General features: G+C 38.5%; 3 protein-coding genes across 8 annotated transcripts in view; 1 reads left to right on the top strand and 2 right to left on the bottom strand.

Annotated features, from left to right (window-relative positions):
* The window catches only part of LOC120419985 (lateral signaling target protein 2 homolog), a 29,043-nt gene extending 28,289 nt beyond the window's left edge, over positions 1 to 754 (bottom strand). The window contains exon 1 of one of the 2 annotated variants that reach the window (XM_052707720.1): positions 604 to 754. The gene's annotated coding sequence lies outside the window, so the exon portion shown is untranslated. The remainder of the gene's footprint in view (positions 1 to 603) is intronic. The other variant, XM_052707719.1, reaches the window with a different exon arrangement.
* Positions 755 to 4,019: 3,265 nt separating this feature from the next.
* Positions 4,020 to 8,798, top strand: LOC120419735 (protein grindelwald). 2 transcript variants are annotated; one of them, XM_039582547.2, is made up of 3 exons: positions 4,025 to 4,183; positions 4,244 to 4,808; positions 7,611 to 8,798. In XM_039582547.2, the coding sequence occupies exons 2-3, from the start codon at positions 4,580 to 4,582 to the stop codon at positions 8,141 to 8,143; spliced, it is 762 nt and encodes a 253-aa protein (XP_039438481.1). In that variant the 5' UTR covers positions 4,025 to 4,183; positions 4,244 to 4,579; the 3' UTR covers positions 8,144 to 8,798. The 2 variants fall into 2 exon arrangements, with proteins under 2 accessions (XP_039438473.1, XP_039438481.1); XM_039582539.2 differs by having other exon boundaries at positions 4,020 to 4,808.
* Positions 8,433 to 24,590, bottom strand: part of LOC120419695 (chondroitin sulfate proteoglycan 4) — a 29,374-nt gene continuing 13,216 nt past the window's right edge. For all 4 annotated transcript variants that reach the window (XM_039582486.2, XM_039582499.2, XM_039582515.2 and 1 more), the window contains exons 2-9: positions 20,435 to 20,752; positions 16,025 to 16,221; positions 15,733 to 15,963; positions 15,275 to 15,676; positions 12,261 to 15,218; positions 11,903 to 12,203; positions 11,481 to 11,846; positions 8,433 to 11,426 (exon numbers count right to left, since the gene is read on the bottom strand). In XM_039582486.2, the coding sequence (XP_039438420.1) occupies positions 8,821 to 11,426; positions 11,481 to 11,846; positions 11,903 to 12,203; positions 12,261 to 15,218; positions 15,275 to 15,676; positions 15,733 to 15,963; positions 16,025 to 16,221; positions 20,435 to 20,519 (7,146 nt within the window). In that variant the 5' untranslated portion in view covers positions 20,520 to 20,752 and the 3' untranslated portion in view covers positions 8,433 to 8,820. The remainder of the gene's footprint in view (positions 11,427 to 11,480; positions 11,847 to 11,902; positions 12,204 to 12,260; positions 15,219 to 15,274; positions 15,677 to 15,732; positions 15,964 to 16,024; positions 16,222 to 20,434; positions 20,753 to 24,590) is intronic.

Below are 24,590 nucleotides of genomic sequence, written 5' to 3'. Positions count from 1 at the left end.
TCTACTATCAGTTTATCAGAACTCTGAACATTAAGTACAGCTTTCATTAAGTATTTTTGACTTTTTTTTATTGTAGTAAAATAACTCAAAAAAGTGAAATAGCAACTCTTTTTTGTTGATGTAACTGAAAATGTTGTTTGAAGTGACAAACTACAAAAGTGAAGAAAAAAGGTCGATAAGTTTAGTTTGATGAAAATGAGTAGTTCCGCTATAATTGTGACTCTTCTGAAATTGATCTAAAAACTATTTTTCATCACATCTTTTGAAGTATTTTACCCAAACACAGCATACTTCCTGCTAACAAATACCTATAAATCTTATCAAGAAGTTAGTTTTTTGAGTGATTTCACTATTTAGCTCAAAGAGAAAAGAATAAATATTCTTTTTCATAGTTTATAATTTTTTTTCAAATTAAAAATTTAATATTATGAATCTATGTCTGAGTGAACATAAGGTTAAATATTAAAAAAATAAGTACAAACAAATAAGTTAGTTTTCTTCTTTGTGCATGCGAAGCGAGTACACGACATGTTTGCTAAATCATCCCTTCCGGTTAGTCTTGTAACGCTAGTTTCTCAGTTAAGAACACCATAAAAAACATACCAGGTTCGTCGCTTGTTGCGCGTCCTTGGCTGCAGTCCTTCGTTTCACTATTGTTTCTTTCTGGTTTTCACACAATCACGAAAACTTTTCCGCTCTCTTCAAGTCGACGCCAAGCCACACAATGGCCACTGTTGTACCAACAGAAAAAAAAGAACAAAAAACGCACACAAACACACACTTTTCAGCCCTAATCCGGATGTTGATCCTTCTGCTGCCAGCTCACTCACGATAATGGCTCTCGGGAGCGCTTGTCCGTCGTCCAACCAACACCATTCTGCGCGCACAGCTTCCATGTGTGCACGGCGGGAAGCGCACAGACACCATCATCAGAAAAAAAGCCAGAGTTGGGAGGGTAATTTTCGCTGTAATAACAACTTCCTCCCCGGGGTGAGAACGGTGGATGAAGACAAAAAAGAGTAGCCTTTCGATGTGTGTTTGGATGCCGGATTAAAAGCTTTTTCTTCTGCTGATGATGATGGTTACGTAAACGCCTTTCTGTATGGGTGAGCGCAGAAGTGGTCAAAATAACTTTACAACCGCAGACGACCGACGCGCGATGATCTTGCTGCTGAGGTGGAAAACGGAGAAACAAAAATAACCCGAAGAATTAATTATGGGTGGAAAGAAGCAAGCGCAAGAATAATCGAGCGGCCACCAACACAAGGACGTTTGATGTAACCAGTTGAAAAGCAAACAGGTTGGTTGGTTGTGTTGCTTGAGAGAAACCTTGAAATTCCTATAGGATATTAATGTAATTCTTTGCTGACTGGAGTCAGAACACATGAAATCGTTAATCTATGCGGTTGGCTTAGTTTTTATGGTTTTAAATAAAATTTGAATATTGTCCAAGTGTGAGTACAGTGTCTGATTCGATGACCAGGGTTACAGCTTTCAACCTGTATAATCAATTTTATATTTGTAAATCATGCTGTAATAACTTTTTCAACATTTTGTTTCTCTGTTCTTCATCAAACCAAATTTGCAATCGCCTAAGCCTAAGAATAAAATTTCTGGGATATTTTTCACAGGATAAGGCAATTTATTGTTTAACCATTTGTAAAGTCTAACAGATATATTGAGTGATAAAAAATATAATAATAACACATTTATCCCAATGTTCAAATAAATTTTTTTTTCAAAAAGCTTTTTCCAGTACATCTTTTTGAGGAATGGTCATGTTTTGGATACTATTAGTGCATGGATCACAAAAAGACCAGTTATTACAGAAAAGGAAGGAGAAAAAGAAAAACTGCTCTGATGTATTCCTACCGTTTGTCACATCCACACCAATTGCTACTGAACACTCTCTCTTTGCTCTCCCTTTCACTCCAATCGGGTAGTACAGCGAATGGTTCAGAGATACAGATTTCGTTGAGTCGCTCAAAGCTGAATGAAAATAGTTTGCGATCGGCTTTACTTTAATCATCGAAGAAATTGCTTAAAATCAATGATATATCAATAATATTTGGCAATTTTATTGTTTACACAACATTATAGACACATTTAGCAGTAATCTTCACCATGCCAAATTTTAATAGACGGCAAAATGTCGTAGTGCATGCCAAGTGAGCTCCGCGCTAGTATTTTTTAGGCTCTCTCCTCTCTGCGCTTACTTGTGTATGACTCGGGTTGACGGACGGAGTAGGAAATGAAACTCACGAAGTATTTGTTTCGCTGAGTGAAGCAATTGAGCAAGCCGCTGGCAGCCAGCGTGTCGTGTTCGCTCGCGGATGGTTGCGCGCTCCAGTCGGCAAAGAATCGTTCGGTGATGAGTGGGTGATTTCTAATCTTTGAACTGAAAATCAGAACCCTTGATTGAAGTAGTGTCTTGAAACGGTCACTTATCAACAAATCTGTTAAATATTTTTTAATTGCAAATTTGATTTTACATTAAAAACTGAAGAAAGGAGACAAAAAAATAGTATTTTTTATATTTTTCCTAAAAAACACCATTAAAAAACCATAGTTCGGCTGCAAAATCTATGCCTATCTTATAATTTTTTATGGTTCAAAAAAATCCTTTTTTTAATTTTAAAATACGGATTTTGGAAAAATGAAATTTTCAAACAAAAATAATATTAAAAATCGACTTTTTACTGTGTCGTCCACCGAAGACACCAAATCGATCAGAAAATTCTTTCAAAAATTCAGATTTTCCAAACTTTACCTACCTTTTTGTATGGATAGCTGAATTAATTATGAAACTACTATGCATAAACAATATTGCCCAAAAACTGTTAACACATTTACAACATATAATTTGAGAGCAAATTTAATAGATTGTTAACACCTAAACTCCCAAGCTAGAGAAAAAGGGGGAATTTCCATATAAATTCCCCCTTTTTCTTGAGCTTGGGAGTTTAGGTGTTAATAAAGTAACAATCTTTTTTTTTATCAAAATAATAAAAAACCTTGAATCGACTTGATAACTCCACCAAATTTAGTTAGTTGAAACAATGATTCTATAATTTATGCAAAAAGTCAGAATCACATAAAAAAGTATTTAGATCTAAAAAATAACTTAATCTTGTCGTATTTCGTTATTTCACGTTTCGAGGAAAACGAGTTTTGGGGAGCTTGTCCGTTCTTAACACAATTTTGCAAAAAATCCACGTGTGATGAGCAACGAGTGTGAACATACTTTCAGATTTATTTTATTTGATATTAAATATTTCTCATTTAAGCTGTTAAAACAATTCGGTAAACCAAAGTTATTTTTTTGTTTGTTGCTTAACCTTTTTATACAAATGTCTGATTTTTAAATTAGAATCATTTACAGTTTATAATAATCGATTTATAAATTTTTTTGGTTTTTATATCTTCAAATTCCTGATGATTAGTGGCTATGAAAATGATACACTACTGTTAGTCCTGCAAATTAAAAAATGCTCGAATTTATTCTTAGAAAAGGAGTTAAACCTCATCCGTTAATGACATTGATTTTATAAATATTTTAATTTTTTAAATTCAATAGCTGGATATCATTACAGGTTTTTGTTTTTTTTTTAGAGATTTAACTTTACCCTGAATTTGTCCATATAATGAGTATTTGAACGACTGAATTGAATTTGTATCAAAAATATTATAAAACATTGCATCGGTTCACAAAATCGCCATCCTCCTGTAAGTTACCTGCACAAATCTGAAGCCCCCTTCCGTATGCTGTACAGCTTCGCTCACCTGTGCACACCTGAGAGAGATAGATACACAGGCACAAAGGTGGATATCAAATAAAGCACACATACACACGATAGAAGGCAGCACACAGAAATTAAATACTTTTGGCCGGCCGGATGAGGAGGTTCGCCGGCCAGCCAGCCAGCCTCACCTGTATGTATTCTTTTAGGCTCAACACCACCAGGTAACTCGCTCGAGTTGCACATGTGTGCTTGCTGCCGCTGATCATGTAGTGGTATTTGAGCTCAAGCTAGCTGGTCCAGCCTAAAGCCTCACCTCGGTCACGACTGCTCGGCTGGGACTGGGAAGAATTCCAAAAGTCCCCCGCGGAAGGTGACGGTGATCTACGCAGTCAATTATGTGCTGGAGAGTGGGTTGGACGTGCAGTTGAAGTTCGGTTCAGGTGAGCGAGCTTAATGGTGATCCTAATTGGACCATAGTGTAATCTGTGTGTTTGCCAAAGTGATAAGCTTAAACGGTGAAATTGGCGTTCAAGTCACCCGCGGATACCATGCAGCGATGAGTCATCTCAAGTTTCTGGGAACGAAACCACGGGAAGCTGCCGAAGGTATAATTACAAACCCTTGAGGTATTGAATGCAGAAGAAGGAAAACCAGTTCTACCGACCACACCACGTCCAACAAGTAAACATTCTAAACAACAACTTTAGCGCTGGATCGTGACTTGGGACACGCGAAAGTGCCACCACATTCCTTGCGCAAGTGTGAGGAGTTTGTTTAGAGATTTAGCAAACACAACAGGTTGAACGCGTCATCGCGAACTTGCAATACCGTAGACGATGTCATCGCTAGTTCGTACCAGAACGATGGTGTGGCTTGGGCTGGTGGTCTTGGCGGCGTTGGCCGTAGTGTCGATCAGTGCGGAATCGGAGTTCTGTAACGATACCAAGCCGTGCAAGGAGGACGAGTACTGCGACGGGCATAGTTCGGTGTGTGCGCACTGTAGCCAGATTTGTACCGCCGGAAGGCCGGAGTTCAGCGAGGTGGACTGTAACGGCAGGTGTAAAGGTGAGTGGCGGAGTATTGTGGATCGTTTCTGTTATAATTATTGTGAGAAAGCGGTTGATTTTTTGAAAAGGTATCAGTTATCTTTGAATTAAAATTCCTTTTAAATAAATTTAACATTATATCGAGTGCAAATAAGTGTCTGATTCACAGTGTGAATGAGTAAAGTAAAGTAACTAAAAATATTATATTGACCGCACAATTACGTCAGCTCATTCTTTAAGCATTATATAATGCATTCAATTTAAAATGTATAAGTTTATCGAAGTTGACTTGCAAACAAATACAAATTTTTTAAAGATATGTTCTAGTCAACTTGGAATGAATAGTGACTTTCTGTACACACAGCCGTTTTTTAGTTGGTAATTAGAGTAGTTCTAGTCGAGTTAGAGTAGTAAAAAAAAAAGACCCATTAGTCGATTTATCCAACGACCAAAGAAGCCATCTTCGTGATTGGTTCGTCCATGCAAGATTATATTCAAACATAACAGCTGTACAATCAGCATATCTAAAGTTTTTTTAAACGTCCTTAAACATATTAAACACATTATTTTATGTCAAAAATATTTTTTTCATTAAAACGCTTTTCATTTTCAATTTTGAAAATTCGCCATTTTTATTTAACTAAAATGACTGTATCTTAACACTGAAGTGACAAAAACTAATTATTCAAGAAAAAAAAAATCAGAAAGAAGTTGCCTAGTTGCTGGTATTGGTTTATTTGCGGAAACATTTTTAGTGGGATTTTAGAGAGAAATTTGTAAACATCTGGAGTATTTTTTTTTTATTTTATCAACTGTTTCATGTTTTTAATGAAAAATGACGACATTCTTGATCAATTTGAATACAGAACATTATTGATGGGACACTTTACTATGATTTTAAGTGAAATACGGGGTAATTTGAACAAAATAATACATTTTCTATGAAAACAGACTATTTCTCAGTAAATCGCAAATCACGAGTTCTAAACGATTTTTGAGAATTTTTCGTTGTATCAAAACATTTTTCCTGAGGCAAAAACCTATCGAAATCCGATTGAACCCGAAGGTTTTCGCCACGTCGCCTGTTTTTGGGACACACTACTGTAAATACTAAAATGGTATCCAAATCTTCTAAAATCTTTAATTGGAATTTCAGAAAAAAATGATTTTCAAAAGGATTTAAAAAGACAAGTGTTGCATTTTTTATAGTATTATTTTCGGAAAATACGGTCAAAATAAAACTATTTTTGACATAGACTTGGAATAAAATAGTTGTTTATGCAACAAGTTGCAAAAAGAGCATTTTTTCAGCCAGCACGAGTCGTACATTTATCCAACGAGGTTCACCGAGTTGGATAAATACGAAGAGTGCTGAAAAAATCAAGTTATGCAACGAGTTCCATACAACAATTTTTGCAATTCCGAAATACACCCATTGAGTGAAATTTAAAGTCGAATTTTCATGTATTTTGTCAATAAATCAATTAAATCAAAAAAATGTTGAAAAGTGTTACTTTTCTAAACAAGTGCTGAAAAGTTCAACTTTTCAGCACTCATTTCAGTGCTGAAAAGTAGAACTTTTCAGCATTTATTTTGAAAAGTGTTGCTATTCGATTCTGTTATTTTTGGTACAGAAAAGGAGGCTATTTCGTCGTTCAAGAATGACAGGAAAAATAAGTAGTTTTACGACGGAATTGCAAAAAAGTACTTTACAGAATTTTTGATAAAGTGTACGGTTGGCGACGAGCTCAGGATGCAAAATTAGGCCCTTTTCTAACTTTGATAATGTTTTCATCGGAAGGATCAAAAAAATTCCCCAATGTTAAATTTGTTTGATGTTAAAATCAAACCAAGTCACTGAGATATCGATACTTGCATTTGAAAATTGAGTGATATTTTGGTAATGACCAAAAAACCAAGAATCCAAATTTTTCTTGTTTTTTTTTTCTTTTTTTCAACCTTTATAGCTTTTTGAAAAAAAAATAAAAATAAAAAATTACTTGACCATGGGAACTTTTGAAAAAAAAAACTGTAAAATTTTCATAAAATCAAATTTTAGTAGGATTTTTTATGAAAACGGTGCACTTTATCAACATTTCTTGGAATTGGAAATTTTTAGTTTGATCGTTTTTTTGAAGGATTTCCGTGAAAAAAATTTCCATTAAAAATGAGCAGCGTTTAAAAAAGGCCTTGCTGAGTCACATAAAAAAAAATAAAAATTATAAATAATGATTTCACGCAAATCAACTCTAAGTGTTAAAATGTAAAATAAAAAAATAGTAATTTTTAAAAAGATACCTTTTTTTACCGAATTGAAAAAACTCCAGATTAATTCAGGGATTCTAGTATATTTAGATATCGCTTTTGAATGGACAACTGTCAATTTTGTATGGAAACATGTAGGGACGACTCAATGACGTAAAACTGCTTCCTCGGTCATTGGAAAGACCTACAAAATTGAGCATGAAATTCTGTAATGGCTAATTTCTGAGATAGTTGCTTTACTGTCCCAAAATTGCAAAATATCAATGAATTTATGAAAAAATCCCCCAATTTGAGTCTTTTTCCTATCAGTTATTCAAAAATTCAAAATTTGTAAATGAGTGAAAAAAGACGTTATTAGAATAAATAAACGTTACAGTTTTTTTAATAAACATTTTACCATCGATTAAACAACGCTATCAAAATATAACTTCGATTTCATAACATCTTAAATCAAAATTTTTTGTTGAAATAAACACGATCCGGTGCCATAAAATCGCGAAAAATAACTACCCCTACTTAATTGTATTCAAATTTCAAACTTTTTCCTCAATTTCAGATTACCTCATCCTGCAACGCATCGCCACCCTGGAAAACAACCTGTACACCACGATCATCATATTCGCCGTGGTCCTGGTCCTCCTTGCCGTAACGGTGGCCATCATCATCGGCCAGTGGTCCCGCAAAAACGGCCACCTTTCGTGTGCCCGGCTGAAGCGTCTCATCCGGAGGGACGAAAAATCCAACCCACCACCTGCGATGGAGTATACCCACGAGAACCCGCACACCAAGAGTCCCAAGCTGAACGCCCGGAGTTCAGTTGGTAGCGCTGGAGGCACCAGCCACAATGGTCCACTGCCGTTGCCTCCGTCGGCGGTGGGATCGGTGGCCACGGTTAGTCCGGCCAGCATCTACATGGGAATGGAGGCAAATGGATCGGTACGGACTACGATTACGTCGTTGAACAGTCAGTATCCGCCGTCGGAGGTTTGGAGGGATAACTATGCTTACGATAACGGCGGAATGGTTGTTACTCCCACCGAGAATAATTATGAATACGTTGATGCGAAGATGCATTTGAGGAGAACTTAGGGTGTGAAGTCTTTATGAGAGTAGACTAAGATAATTTGGAACTAGGTACTATGGAAATATTGTTATCCCAGTGATAGTTATGAGTGTTTTAATTCAACAATTCCATCCACTAGTGTGTTGATTTAGGATTAGTATTTAGCGTTTAAGTTTACCAATCACAAAAAAATTATCCATCACATATTTGAAGCATGAATTTGATAGAATTTTGTACACAACAGGAACACACACCACACAATCGTACCTACATACAGGATATGTCTTTCAAGAAAAAAAACACATAACTCAGGAGTTCCTTAAATAAAACGTATTTATTTCGACCCAATGAATTACAATTCATCAAAAATGGAACAAAGCCGTCTATTCGTTCAGAGTAGCTACTCCTCTACATTCGCACTATGTAATAACTAGGTAGATATTCGCTAGGATTCGAATTAATTCGCACAAGCGTGGCGTTGCTAAAATCTCGATAATTGCATGGCAATTTGATATTCGTTTTTATGTAAATACTATAAATTAGGACACACCAGAATAGTATTAGTATCAAGTAAAATCTTCTTGTATGGCAACATAAGAGTTAAGTTACGTTATAAGTACTACAGATGAAAAGAAAAAAAAACTTGAGTATTCGGCCTTAATCTCTCGGTACTGTACAAAATTGCGTTTAACTCCCCTCTACATCACACCCAATACTGATTCCTTCTAAGCAGTGGGTTTGGCTGTTGTTGTGCCTGCTGCTGCTGCGCGGACTGCAACTGGTGTTGCTGCGGAAGCAACTGCTGCTGCTGTGCAACCGTTGCGTAGTTCACATCCGGACCAACCTCGCACGATGAGCTCCACTCGTCCCCTTCATCACCGTACGGATAGTTGAGGTTGTTCCCGTGCTGGAGCAACTCGCCGTGGATGTCCATCATGTCCTCCTCGGGTTCGGAGTCTAGCTGCAGCGAGTTATCGAGCCCAATCGGGATGACCTTGCAGTGCGGGATGCTGCTCATGATCGGTAACGGGGTGGAGGCGTTCGTCACCGGGAGTGAATCGTTCTCGGACGGGGTGTACATGCGGTTGTTCAGCGTCATAAAGTCCGGGGGACGTGGTAGCGACGGTGGATGATCTTTGTCGGGGTGGTCTTTGGAGGAGCCGCTTGATCTGCACCTCAGCAGGATGATGATCATGACGAGAATTAGAATTGTGGCGATGGCTGCGCAACCCGCAATCAAGTAATCGTACGGTATCTGACTCTCGGCTGTTACAATGTCCACGTCGTTGTTGTCGTGGGAGTTACGGGACGGAGAGTAGATTTCGATTGGTACCGTCCCTTGGCCGGGTTGAGCCGTTTTCGTTGACAGGGTGTACTCAAAGTTGTCGTTGATGGACTGGAAGTCCTGGTTAAACTTTCTAGCGACGTAGTAAATGACTCCACTTTTAAGTTCTTTATAGGTAAACGAAAGAATATCTTTGTCACTCGGTTGTTCAATGTAGTCCAATCCGGAGCTTCTAACGATCTTCCTCAGTCGACCGTACTTTGGTCTTCGCGTAATTGTAATTTTTGGATTGTAGCGATTTAATTTGAGCTGAGCTGGATTATCAAAAATGAAAGTTGAACTTAAACGAGTCTTTTCACCGGGGGTGATTGTAATAGGGTTTATGATGATAAATGGTTGTACGATCATGCTCACATCAATCAGGCACGCCGACGTTGTGTCCGGTATGAAGGCATCCAGCTGGAAGCTGTCATTAGATCGAGCCATATCCGTCTGCATATAGTTGATCCTGCCGTCTTCCAACTGGCGCTGAGTAAACTTCAGTACCGGTTTATTATTCGAGATGATAATTCCTCCCATTGGATTCTTCGTCACATTATAAACGATTCTAGATTTCTGAACGTTTGTCTCCACAGAAACGTGCTTTATCTCAAGAACACCTAGGTTTGTGCCTTGCTGAACTATGATTGGTTGACTGTTGAACCCTGGCAGAATCGTGATCGGTAAGATTTTTATGTTGAATATCTCGTAGGCAGGTTTGTATTTCCCATCGGAAACCTTGAAGTAAAACGTGGTCGATTGAGGATTCCCAGAGTGCGTGTAAATGATTCTGTTTTCATTGATATCTGCCTGCGAGAATTGATTGCCGTAGGTAATGATGTCCTGTGGATAACCTTCGTCGGAAATCTTCAACAAAACACCCAAGTTTGGTCCACTTATAACATCGTAGATGATATCTTTTGGCCCAGTATCGGCGTCTTCAGTCAGCAGTTGCGACGAAGTAATGGTTTGATTTTCTCCCTCAATAACCGAAATATGAGGTGAAGCTGTGACCAGCTGGAAGGGCTGATCATTAACGGGGTTTATCGTAACCGGAATCGTAATGTTACACAAGAATAGATGTCCCGGTACAAGATAGACTGCCAGCGACACCTTATCCTCCACCGTGTCGGAATGATCATGCTTGTAGATCACCTTGTTGGTGTAGAAATCATTCAGCGAGAATCGATTCACCTCCGGAATCATGTCCGCCAGCTCAACCGTACCGTGCGTTGGAGGGTAAACTTCGATGTACAACTCAGGATTCTGTATTCCAGCTCGAGTCTCTAGGTATTCGAGGACTTTCGACAAGTCTAATTTTATCGGACCAGATTCACCCTCATCCAAGGTGATCCTGGGGACAGGCAGGAATCGCAACAGTCCTCCAGACGATACCGACACATCAATACTGAAGACCTGATCAACCAAACTGTTCGACAGTGGAGCAGTCACGTCAAAGTAGAACGAATCGTTAGTTTTCAGCTCAACCATCGGGTGAGTGTGCTCGTAGAAAATCCTTCCATTCTCCACATCGTGCTGAGTAAATTCGGTGATTTCGTTCGTATAATCGTGTTCCATGTGCTCAAACATCAATCGTCCCATCTGGGGAGGAATCGTTACCACATACTTCACGTCTCGATCGTCATCCGTGCATTTGTAGTTCAGCTGATCCGGTAGAATCTGCTTCCGTGTAAGCGGGAAAACGTGCAAGACTTCATTCTTTACCAGCTCAAGTGCCACGGGATTCGTTACAATGTGCAAGATTTGCTCGGTAGTATTGTGGATTCCATCTGTTACGTAGAACACGATCTTTCCGTTTTGATTGCTACTATCGTGAATGAAATAAACCAGATTCTGGTTGATGTCCTGTTGAGAAAACGTGTGAATTTTCCGACTGTAGCTGTCTTTCAAAGCGACGTATCCTCCGGACATCTGTTGCACGTAGAATGTCAGGTTCTCCGGTGCCGTATCGTAGTCTTGGACCACTAAAACGATGATACGATTAGTTTAAAGTACAAATTCAGTTTCTAGTAACTTACTCAAATCCGAACTCTGAATCATGGACTTTCCACCGATCCACATGTGCATACCGGTATTAGTTACGATCTGCGGCACCTCGTCGTTGATCGGCAAGATCTGTATGTTCAAGTTGAACGGAACACTTTCCTTGTTCCTGCCCAGCGCCACTATCCGTATCGTGTCCGACGAGTTTTCACTTCCGTTGTGGATGTAAGTGATCACGCCCGCTTCCAGCTGCTTCTGCGTGAATCGGTTTACCTTGGAAGATTTACCGGATTTGATGCTTCCGTGCAGCGGATGGTCCAGTATTTTATACTCGAGAATCTTTCCAACGTAATACTCGGAGTAGGGAATCATGTCGGTCGGCTGGAGTTTGACGCTTTTTCCTAAAATTTATAACAATTGATAAATTGGAACTATAATAGAAACGATTGGATCATACCCTCTTCCACGACTATCGTGTTGGTTCGCATGTACAAATGTTCCGGAATGATAACGATTCTCATCACAAGATCTCGTAACCAAGTGATCCCGTTTGTGACGTCGAAGGTGAAATAGTCCAACGACTGATTGACTCCAGCCTGGATGTAGAACATTTTTTCTGAGTTGATCGTAGACTGATCGAACACCTTCGAGTTGTACTCGTCATCTGAAGTGATTGACTGTATCTCCAGATATCCATGCTGTGGTTGGGTACTCACGAGGTACGTTATATCTCCAGGAGAAATGTTTGGGTGGACGATCTGAAAATTACTTTGATTAAATAATTTCAAACAAATGAAGAAGTGGATCTTACACACCTCTAAGATATCCCGAGATATGATAACACTAGTGGACTCCTCCACATACAACGTTTGATTACGTCGAATTCGCAGCGGTTCCCAGTAAGCTGGAGGGTAGATTCTGATCATTATCGCTCCTTCTGCCCAAACGCCCTTTGTCGTTACTCGATACCTAATCTTATCCATCGATGCAACGTCTCTATTCCAGTACACCAATCGCTCACCGATCAAGTCAGCTTGAGTAAAGTTCATCGTCGTGGTTGCGTTTGTCAATTTCTGCAACTGCGTTGCATTGAATCTGCTCTTGAATAGCTTCAGAACTCCATTGCTTGGGTCGCTGAGTACTTTGTACTCGATGTCTTCTGGTTTGGCGTTCAAATTGGTATCCACGCTTAAATCATCCAAAGTTAACAGGACAGCTCGACCTTCCTGAACAATCGATGCATTGCTCTCTCTAATTTTCAAAAATGGATCCGATGCTTCGACCTCCATAGATCCAGGAACCTCATAAAGTCCATCAGTAACAATAAATGATAGCTTTCCTTGATCAGTTCCGTTGTGCTGGAAAATCAGTCTTCTGTTGTCCAAATCATCCTGCGTAAAGTATTCTACCAGCTTGCCATTCCTGAACAGTTCTCCATTAGTACATGTCACCGATCGAAACTCAATATCCGTGCTCCTCGTTTCAATATCCGGATCAGCGTACTTCAAATCCACCGAAGTCAGCAGCTTAGTTTCTTCCCTTACGATATGGAACACCTTGTCAAACACCCTGTACGGTCCATTGTCGTTCAGCAGCGTTATCTCAACCTGGATCTCACAAACGAACTGAAAATCGGTCTCATTGTCCGACAGAATCAACAGCCGGAAGCTATCCTGCGTCGATTCGGAATCGTCGTGGCAGTAGTGGATGTCACCCAAGTACAGGTATTGCAGTGTAAACGAAGATACCTCTTTTGCTTCGAAGGTTCTCGGATTTACCTTGCAGAGCGATCCGTGCTTCGGGTAGTGCGTAACGTTGAACGTCAGATAGTTGAACTTGTTGAACAGGACTTCAAAGTTCGTTCGTGAAAGAGCGGTTTTGTTACCCTCGTGCACGTAAACCTTCTCACGCTTCTGGTAGATGATCTGCTTGGCTAGATAATCCGGTGGGTTGTATATAAAGTCTACCTTTCCCTGCACGTCATCACACTCCGGGACGGACACTATGAACTCAAACGTATCGATGAAGTTACCGTAGGATGATTGATACGTTCGATACTTGATGATGCTCTTATCGATCTCTTGTTGGGTGAAGGAATCTCCCGGTTTCGCGTACTCCGGATGTCCTTCGACGTAGATGATACCGAACTTGGGAGGCTTTACGACCGTGTAGATGATGTTGCGGGCGAACGTTGGAATAGGAGTGGTTTGATGGAACAGGTAGTCCGCCCGAATCGTGTTGTCTTTCGTGTTGATGTACATGTTGTTCTGCCGGACCACTCCGATGCGGAGTTTGGTGAAGGAAATGCGGAAGTCGTACGTGGGTGTGCTTACCGGACCTAGCGTAACCGTGAACTTGAACTCGTCATGCTGGGGAAGATCTGAGGTGTGCAGGTAACGAATCTGACCGAGCAGGAGTTGATTGCTGCTGAACGAATCCACGGATATCCAGGAAGAATCTACGGATCTTAGTTTTTGCAGGCTTCCGTAAACGGGGGCTTGAACTACGTCGAATCTCATATCGACATTATCTTCCTCGGAATTGGGAACAAATGACAAATTGTGTGGCGTAATCAGTGCTGAAGATTTGTGTATCAACACCAGTCCCGTGTTATTCATCATACGCAACTGTAAGGGTAGAACAGATACCCGTATCGCACTGGACGGACTCGTTTCTATACCGTCGGAGACTTGAACGTTCAGATCGAATGAAGAGTCCTCTGAACCTCGCGAGTTGATCAGATAGGTAACCAGTCCATTGTTGACATCTGATTGAGAGAACGAGGCAACGGCTCGGCCGTTCAACTCAACGCGACCGTGTTGTGCTTCCGAGTTCGGATTGATCAGAATCGTGTACATGAGAGAATCTGACGGACTGTCCGGATCTTCGGCTTGTATGAAGTCTGGACCGATTGTTTTCGGAATCCCTTGTGTAACTCGCAGAAGCTTGTTTGGGGGTAGTCTCAATACTGGTGGATCGTTAACCGGGGTTACGTTGACGTGCAGTACGAATCGATGCTTACCCTCTAGGTACTTGGGCAGGTGGTTCCGATTCGCGGAAACGATCTGCATATCGATGGTCATGTGATCGTTGGAGTTTTCCGCTCCGTTGTGGGTGTACTTGACCTTGTCGGTGGTGAGATCGATGTGGGAGAAAAACTTCATCTGCGTTGCAGAAGCGTTGCTTTCTGAGCCATACGAGTGGATGGTAACCTTACCGTGCTTTGGGGGTTGAACGATGTGGAAAATGATCCCAGCTTCCTGAATCCCTGATTTTGTGAAGTCGAACAGCACATCGATATACTTGGGCGAGAGGAAAGCTATCCCACCTTCCATCACTTCCATGGGATTAATCATCATGAGTTCCTTCTCGAGCACTAAATCGGACCGCGAGAAGATCTTGTAGCTATCAGCATAGTCCGCCTTGATGCAATACGCTTGATCACAATAACATATGAAATCAATGATTCCCTGATGGTGGCACTGTCCGGAAGGAATGCAAGGCTGCTTTTCGATGCAAGGGTATCGCCAAACGCAGTCCACCGTAACTCCATGAGTCACTTTGAAGTTTGGGAACCCAACGGCATGATCGTCCAGCACGATATCTTTGATGCAACCTTTCAGACTAGATTCCGTTGCACGAGCGCCCTTCATGAAAGCTTTTCGCTTCTTCCTAAGATCGTACCCGCCGATGAAGAATTCTTCCTCGAGCTCAATCATTTGACTACTTCCATTCGCGAACGTGGCACTGTTCGTTACATCGTCAATTGTTATCTGCAATAGAAGGACAGTCAATATAGAACCGATAAACTCCAATCAAATCCACTTACATCAACCAACATCGGACTGTAGGTAACCGACACGTTGTGCCACTTCCCGTCCGACACATTCCTGTCCGGTATCAACTCGACAGCGTTCGATCCCTTCCCAACCAGCAACCGCACCTGACTTTCGACAATCTCCAGCGCCATAAAGTCATACCGCGGATTCGTGGGAATGTTGCTCAACAGCATTCCGAACGGTTCATTCGTTCGAAACTCCAGGCTCCATCGATCACCGGAGCGTGACGTGGGTTTCTGCAGGATCACATAACTTTCGTCATCGAGGAAGCTCACCGGGGTGGTGACGTCGGCGTCAAACTCCGGCGCACAGATCCACGAAACACGCTCGTTGGTGACGTGTCCGGTGCGCTCCCGAGCCCGCTTGAAGATGTTGATGTTGTTGTAGAAGATCTGCGGGTGTGGTCATATTATTATTGTTGGTTTTTATTTGTAACGGTGCTACCTACATCAGCGATACATCCTCTAAAGTACTCCAAAGGGTTAAGGTACGGTGCGGAGAAGTCCCCGACACCTCCGATGAACACTCCAAAGTGCACGTTTAGCTCGGTCACGTTCGACGGAAGTGTCTTTGTGGCAAAGTACTCATCGATCTGCATCGTCAGGTTGGCCGCGTACCGCGAGATCGAGATGTCGTGCCACTGCAGGTCGTTGAATTTCAGCGTCACAGGTGACCAGAGCTGCAAACGAGAAGCGCAAAACTCGTAATTTATCCCAAACCAGCGTCGAATGCACACTTACATCCGTGTGGTACTCATCAATCTTGAAGCTGAACCGGATCCGACCCCCATCGATGCTGAGCAGGGAGTAGTCCGTCCGGCCGGCCGTCAGCAGAATCAGCGCGTTGTCTAGCCGGGACCGGAATCGCAGCCGAATGTTTGTGGATATTTTGGCTTCCTGCAGCGGCATTACGATGTGGCTGGCCCCGTAAAACGATACTGCAAAACAAACAGAACACGAACGGAAAACAAATTAGCTGTGCTGCGCTCCCCCAAAACGACAAATAAATAGTCGGGATGTTTTTGCTCCCTTTTCAAGTTGGATTAGCATTTTCCGACGCGACCGCGTTGATGGATTGAATCATCGACGCCAACGGGAATTCCGCTCGATCGCACGTGTGCGACTCGGAAAGAGGCTTTCCCAAATCAAAATAAGCATTCCAACCGTCGTTTTGTGCTGCGTTAGTTGGACAGATTGTGACCACGTAGAATCTTGGTCTAATCCGTTGTAATTTTTCTAGTTTTGAAACAGCCAAGTTAGTTTCCAAACAAACCCTTTCGTAATTCATCGAAATTTTTGGAAGAGTTCATCAATCCACTTGAAGGTAATGCCTCGATTAAAGATTATTAATTTTACAACCAGCCAACACAAAACCCATCCAAACATATGGCACCCACAGGTCTATAAAAAGATGACGACAATTTGTACCGTCGAGCGCGCCGTCAGCCGCGATCGACGCATCATTCATTCACTAAAGTTAGTTGGGAAAAACTGCTCTAGCATAACATCGGATGCAGTGGCAGAGGGTCTGTTTTTTCATAAGGGAGATATATACGAGTTTATGCTGTTTGGCTCTGTGTGTTTATTTTTATGCGCTTATTGACTCGTAGTGTGTACCCATGCACTTCTGTGTTGTTTATGGCATTGCAAGTGTTGGTATCTGTATGGTTATGAGTGTGGGAGTGACTGTTGTTGGTGAATTGAATAGTTCATCGATGCACCCGTGGAAATGCATTTCAAATTGACAGTAGTAGGGGAGAGTGGGGAGACTTGATCCCCGGGGACACTTGATCCCAAGCCTGTATCTCGTCAGCATGTGGGTAAAACAATTAGCTTTGTTCTAGAAAGTTGTGCGAAATTATCTAAAACTCATTGTAGAAAACAAAGAAAAAAAATAAAAAATGTTTAGATTGAGTTACACACATTTTTCTAAAACGGGCTGCAAAAAACTTCCAAGAGATCTTTTTTTCTTTGTTTTGATATGTATAGAATACACTCAAAAATTATTCAAAAAAATATTTTTTATACATGAATTGTTTGATAAACTTATCAACTCTAAAACCCTTACGCATTTGATGTTAAATTTATTGTCATACTATTTTTACAATCAATTGTTTAAAAAAGTGCGTTTAGGGAGACTTGATCCCTGCATTTTTACAGTCACTGGAATCAGCCTCAAGATTAATTAATTGGGCTGGGTTTTCATACATAGTTGTACATAACTAAAAATTTCCAGCTTTTGTAAACATGCTTAATTTTGGTCTAAAAATAATATTTAAAGTTTTTAATTTTTTTACATACTAAACTTGTTATATTTTGAACATAAACGTAATGGTTCTATGTGAAATTGCTTTAACTTATAGAAAATTAAAAGTTTGGATGAATAAGAAATATTTTGCTTAATATTTCTTCAAAATGTTTAAAGGGGGATCAAGTTACCCCTATAATTTTTAAAATGCCGGTTTGAAATTTTTTTAAAAACGCTTTGCATGATTCGAAAAGTTCATCTGATGAAACACCCTTATTAGCCAAACATAGATGAATGTTTAAGCTTTCAATTCATGCAAAAAGATTATAGTTTTGTGAGAAATTGACAGAGTTCTGTGCGATACAAAAAAGGGGATCAAGTCTCCCCACTCTCCCCTATGTATTGCGCCATTTTAAAGTGACATTTTTTTTTCCAATTTAAAAATAATAAATTATGGAAAAATGTCCTTACAAAAACCAGTTTCAAAAAGCTGAAAAAAAATCCATACGATTTTATATATTAGACTTAATTGGTCTGACTACAGCTTTTTGAGATACAGACTATTTTAAGTTGAAATTTCGTGAAAAGAAACTTTTCTCGGTTTCACCTAGACTGTTGCAAATATATTTTGAAGTTTATGTTCCTCGACTCTGAGCATAGTCGAGAGCGGAGGGATCTACAGACAAAAAAATCCTGAAAAAAAACTAACGGCCATGATCGATGACGACCAACTTTTTCAAAACTTTTTTTCGTAAAATCGTGATGAAAAAATGACCCTTCTGGGTCAATGTAGATTCGAAAAGTACATTAAATTTCCCATAAAATGACATGTTCAAAAATTTTTTACAGTCGAGTAACGGAAAATGGGAGAATTTTTAAAACTTTTTTAGTGTTTTTTTCGATGAAAAATACGTTTTTTCGGAATTCTGAGTACGCCATCAAATCGGGCGTCTAATTTTACATAAAAGTCCCTTTGACACCAAATGTCTATCTCATCACCGTTTCAGGCTGCAAATTATTGAAAAAGACCTCTTTTTTCGCATGTTCAAAAATGGAAGGGGTTGTACCGCCCCTCCGTCACGAGATATCAAAAAACGGACCTCGGATTCGTGATCAGGGACAACAGTTTCCCCTTAGGACAAAGTTTCACGCAAATCGAAGAGGGGTCGGGGCAACTGCTGTGTGAGTTGGCGGAGAATTACCCAATACTCTTAAGTATATAAGCATTTCTGCTAAAAAAGTGAATTATCATAATGAGTCACGTCTCTTTTTTTGTGAACCGACTCTTTTGAGTAACTTGCTCTATTTGCCCCCTATATTTTTTTCCGTGTACCCATTTTTCTGAACAGTCTTCATAATTACTAACAACTTGGTTGTAGACACCAAATCACTTGGAAAATGGATTTTCTTGATACAAATCTTCGAATATTTGCCCAAAATTTTGGTGAATTTTGAACCTGTAAAATTTATTTCCTGCAACTTTTACGTTTAAAGATATTTTAAATTTTATTCAAAGGTTAGATTTCCAATGAATAAAAAAGCGACTAAAAAATGGACTTGTACTCGATAATTTTTACTAAAAAAATAGTTTGAAATGGACAAAAGGTATTTTTTAAATTAATCTAACCTGGGAAATTCAATGCTAATTATTTTCAGTTAATTGTTCGACTTTTTCCATTTATTTTCAAGGATTTTTGCCTTTCTTACTAACGAAAGGTATCCGATTTGTTTTTGGCTCCGACTCAAGATCAAGTTTCGTAATCCAATCATTTCTCGAGAAATATTCATTCGAAAAATCTGCAAAAAATCATGGACGATCGATTTTTGTTAAATGCTCATAAAGAAGTTGCACAAATTTTAAATAGCTTTACAATAATTCCGCAAATCCGCCTTTACTTCGCTAAAATTTTTACTAGGCCATGTTTCGAATTTCAATGATGGCATTTCTAAAACTTTCATCGGTTTTCATTCATGGGCAAAAACTTATAGCCACTAGGCCGCATATTTAACCTACATGAATTGGGCTCAAAATTCGGCTATACGCATATTTTTGTTAGTAGAATTTTTAATATTTTAACGCAACCTTTAATTATCGCAATTTGTTGCAACTAAAAAGCTAATAATTCCATTTGGCATTTGGTAAACGAGCATACAAAAAAATTGAAAAATAGCAAAAAGATATTAATTTAAACGGGTAAAATACAATTAAAAAAAATCAAAACTCAAGAAGATAATAATTCAACACAGTTGCTTATAATGATCTCCTTAATAGAGGAAAACTAAAAAAATGGTTGAACAGATTTAAGTTTTCTTTCTATTTTTCTAGTTTTTAGACTTCTTTTTCAAAACCACCAATTCGCCATGGGTTTTTTTATGTACATGGGACCTTTTGAAAAAGTAAACGAGATTTCATGGTAAGTTTTTCAAAAACGTTCCATAGAATTTATTGTGGTTTTCATTAACGCTTGTTTACAATTATCGGAACCCATTTTTCTCCGTGTAGGAAGTCACTCTGACCATAAAAGATAAACTTTTACAAATAAACATGAAAAATTAAGAGTTTTTTGTCAGCAGTTAAACGAAACATTCTTACAGACAACCAACCTTAAAATTCAGTAGTAGGGGAACGGCATCTTATTCCAGCGTGCCTCTAATGTTGCCATATCAGCACTTTGACATTCAATTACAGCTCATAAAAAGCGTTTTCAACTGAAATCGAGTGATAATTAGCTCAATAAGAAGTGAGCAAGCAAGTTTCTATCAAAAGTTTTGCAAAATTAGTTGTTTAAATAGTGAAAATAAGCAAATTGGACGGAATTAGGACCGAATGCTTAACCTGCCAAACATACGAGAATTTACCCTAAATCGAATTAAAGATAAATACCACACTAAATCACACTTACCCTTAACGGCATCGATGACTGTGAGAAACAGCGTGGCAAATGCCACCGCCAGCACGAGCACTCGTCGCACATTAATTTTCTCCATCTTTGGTGCAGATCTGGATTATCTTCCGAAGCTAATTGAGTGACCGCGTTTACGCTACTTGGCTTAACTTTATTTTACTCGGTTATCGTGTGGCACTGAATTAAAAGCACTGTTTTCAATCTTGTCGTCACTTTCGACTGCTTCACTGCTTGTTCGCCTTCCTGCTGCGGGTGGCTTTCCGTTTGCATTTTATCGTACTCATTGCATTAAACACTGAAAAAACTGCATCGTCGCTGCACACAAATCAATTAAGTAACCAACATAAATTCTCATCATATTATCAGCCCAAACACGCGCCACTTATTTACAAATATTTGCTAATCAATTAACGCTCCTTAATCACCCGGTTGTCGCATTCTGGTCAAAACATTCCCATTAGAAGGGTTTTTCTCCCTCTGCTTTTCCTATGTTTATTTTTCAATTTCTTCCCTTTTGAATTCGAAAAAACGCCAACTCCAACGCTGGGTGACGCACACGAAACGTGACAGTTGGGCACGCCCGACCGTCTCTATAAACAACAGCGCGCGCTTATGGGCTAATCTTGCGTGAAACTTAAGCGTTCTTCCTCTGGCGGCGAGAACATGTGTATTTATGCTCTCAAGATCCCTTTCACTCAGAGAACTCTCTAAACATGCAGTTTGTTATTGGTGCTGGCTTGTGGTTGCGTGGGGGAAATCGCTGTGTTAGAACGACAGACAATGATGTGACTTTACGAAAATATCACAAATATTGCAATTTGAGGTTTAAAAAGTTTAGCACATTTCTAAATTAATAAATTAAATTCAATAATTAATATTCCAGTTGAAAATTCAGGTCAAAAAGAAAAAAAATAAAGTGAAAAAAAATAAAATGGTGTGGTTTGAAACATTTGACGAAAATCTATTATAGAATGATTAAGAAACAAATGAAAAAAAAATGCAAAATTGATTCAATGTCGAAATTGCTTGTATTGTAAACAAATTTAATTTTCATAAATATTTAGAATAATTAATTATTTTTAGTTCATATCACCTTAAACCTTTAATCAAATAAATAACAACAACATGAATTCAATAAAGTGCATTCTAAGCTCACAGTATATCAAATCAAATGTCACTCAACAGTTGATCTATAATTAGTTTCAATGATTAATTCTTCACGAAATCGGCCATTTGAGTTGATTTTTTTAAGGCTCTGGAAGGCATCATTCCCGATCGGCCATTTGGCGGCCATGTTTGTTTTAGAAAAACATTCAAATCTTGATTCAGAAGTTTTCAATCAAAAAATGGTTTTCTTTGTGTTGTTTGTAGAAGCATTTTACATATCGTGATTATAATTTCATTTCAATTTACTATTTTTGGACCCTGAATTCAGAACCATCATTGACAGTCATTGCACCAAAAGTGAAAGACACCATCTTCCACCTTAATAAGGCTTGAACTTTCTAGGGAGTTCTTTATGACTAAAGAAGCGATTTTGCATCGTAGGTTTGGCTATACAAGTCTCCACACAATATTGATAGCTATCCAATAGGCCGTCCCAAAAAAATGAAAAGTTGTCAAATCTTCGGTGCTCACCCCTAGAATAATAGATTAGGATGTCAGGAACAATGTTTTCATACAACACAAAATTCCCAAAAATGGTTTACAACTCGCGGGCGGAGCTTGAATGAAAAAAGTGCATTTTTCGAGTATTTTTCAGAAATGCGCGTAACAATCATGCCAAAGTCATTCAAATTTGGTCGCCTTGGGCTTCAAGTTATAGTTTAATGTCCCCTGAACAAATTCCTGTACAGACATAGTCCATAAAAGCTTGTGTTTGGGCATGGCAGGGCGTTTTAGGGAGAAAAAAAATGTATTTTTTAGCCAAAAAATTTCAAAAATCACTCCCCAAAGCGAGCGAAAAAAAATTGGCAGCCATAACTAATGCATTCAGCTTAAAGGAAATTTTACGGAGATCATTTTGCTTTTTTTAACATTCAATTTATGTCCACGCAAAGCCGAGATATTTGCATTTTAGTGAACAAAAAGTATCGAATTTTCAAAATTCTTGGTATATAAGCGTTTTTAGCATAAAACATTGATTACAAACGGGAAGGCATATATTTTGGAAATTTTTATTTTGCTCGCTCAAAATCGATATTTGTTAATAATATTTCATGAAAAAACATGAGATTTTCTCACAATGTGACGTAAACGACATGTTTATAAGTACTGCTCTGTGCTCTTCTCGATATGAACAAATGAAGCTCTAATGGGTAACTTTTTTTGAAAAAATAAGGTTTTTATAAATGAATTTGTTTTATTCGAATGTACATACATAAAAAAATCACGTTCTCAGCTTGGAGATATGAATTTTAATACAATTAATTTTGATTTATGATTATTTGTCGTTTACGTCACATTGTGAGAAAATTTCATGTTTTTTCATGAAATGTTATTAACATATATCGTTTTTGAGCGAGCAAAATAAAAATTTCCAAAATATATGCCTTCCCGTTTGTAATCATAGTAGCCAATGTTTTATGCTAAAAACGCTTATATATGTACCAAGAATTTTGAAAATTCGTCACTTTTTGTTCACTAAAATGCAAATATCTCGGCTTTGCGTGAAGATAAATTGAATGTTAAAAAAAGCAAAATGATCTCCGTAAAATTTCCTATAAGCTGCATTAGTTTTGGCTGCAATTTTTTTTTGGCTCGTTTTGGGGAGTAATTTTTGAATTTTTTTTTTGGCTGAAAATACAATTTTTTCTTCCTAAAACGCCCTGCCATGCCCAAACACAAGCTTTTATGGACTATGTTTGTACAGAAATTTGTTCAGGGGACATTAAACTATATTGAAGCCCAAGGCGACCAAATTTGAATGACTTTAGTATGATTGTTACTCGCATTTTTCGATTATTTTTCAGCAAAAAAAAAATACTCGAAAACTGCACTTTTTTCATTCAAGCTCCGCGCGCAAGTTGTAAACCATTTTTGGGAATTTTGTGTTGTATGAAAACATTGTTCCTGACATCCTAATCTATCATTCTAGGGGTGAGCACCGAAGATTTGACAACTTTTCATTTTTTTGGAACGGCCTACTATCCATCTAAAACTGATTTGTGAATATTCAAATATCTGTGTTTCGAGAAGAAATTTTCTGATCAATTTGTTGTCTTTGACATCATTGTAGGTATTGGTTAGGACTGTTCAAACCAAATAAGGACAGTTTAAAAATCTTTTTAAAAAGTTTTTTATCCCTTAAACTTAAAATTTTTAAATTCTTATTTCTTGATATTGAATTTTTAACATGTTTTAGAGGACCAAAATTTGTATCTTTAGAGCCATAGAGAAGTAATGGCAAATAATTATTATAATTTGCCATAAACTTATAATTTCTTAAAGAAACAAAAAATAAGGAATTTAATTGTTGTATTGATTTTTTTTGTATACAAAACTGAATATGCGACAAAATCATTTTTTTTTTTTTTTTAAATGGCGCATAAAATTCAATTAATGAAAGTGCTCATTTCCAACAGATTTTTTAAAAGTGGTCTTTCCGTTCTGAGATAGAGCAACTCAAAAACAATTTAACCATAAAATTGAAGATTCTTATATATCTCCCAAATATCACTCAATCTACACAGAAAAAAAACAAATTCCCGTAATCGTGATTTGTGTTCATGAATTTGAGAACCACGAAGAAATTTATTCTTGAGTATGGTGCATTTGCACTATAAACGTGAATATATTCTTTCGTGGTGCTCAAATTCATGAATAAAATTCACGATTTCGAGCATTGACTTTTTTCCGTGTATACCTTCAATCAATTTAAAATTAAAAAAATGTATCATTCATGAAATTTTGTGATCAAAACTGACATAAAAAAGCCAAAAAAAAAGCAAATTTCTAGTACCGTAATCAGGGGTGACATTGGGTCTGGGGGGTGAGATTGGGTCATACAAATTTCAGCATTTTTGTATGACCCAATTTCACCCCCAGACCCAATGTCACCCCTGTTGACGGTAATGATCTTGAACGTGCTTTTGAGAGTTCCGAATTTTGCAGTCTCAAGAGTTCTTTTTATGGGAAATAAAAAAAAATGTAT

Source organism: Culex pipiens, chromosome 2 (genome assembly GCF_016801865.2).
Source record: "Culex pipiens pallens isolate TS chromosome 2, TS_CPP_V2, whole genome shotgun sequence".
Classification (NCBI taxonomy): Eukaryota; Metazoa; Arthropoda; class Insecta; order Diptera; family Culicidae; genus Culex; species Culex pipiens.
The sequence above is the reverse complement of the archived record's forward strand: the minus strand, read 5'-3'. Positions and strand labels throughout refer to the sequence as shown.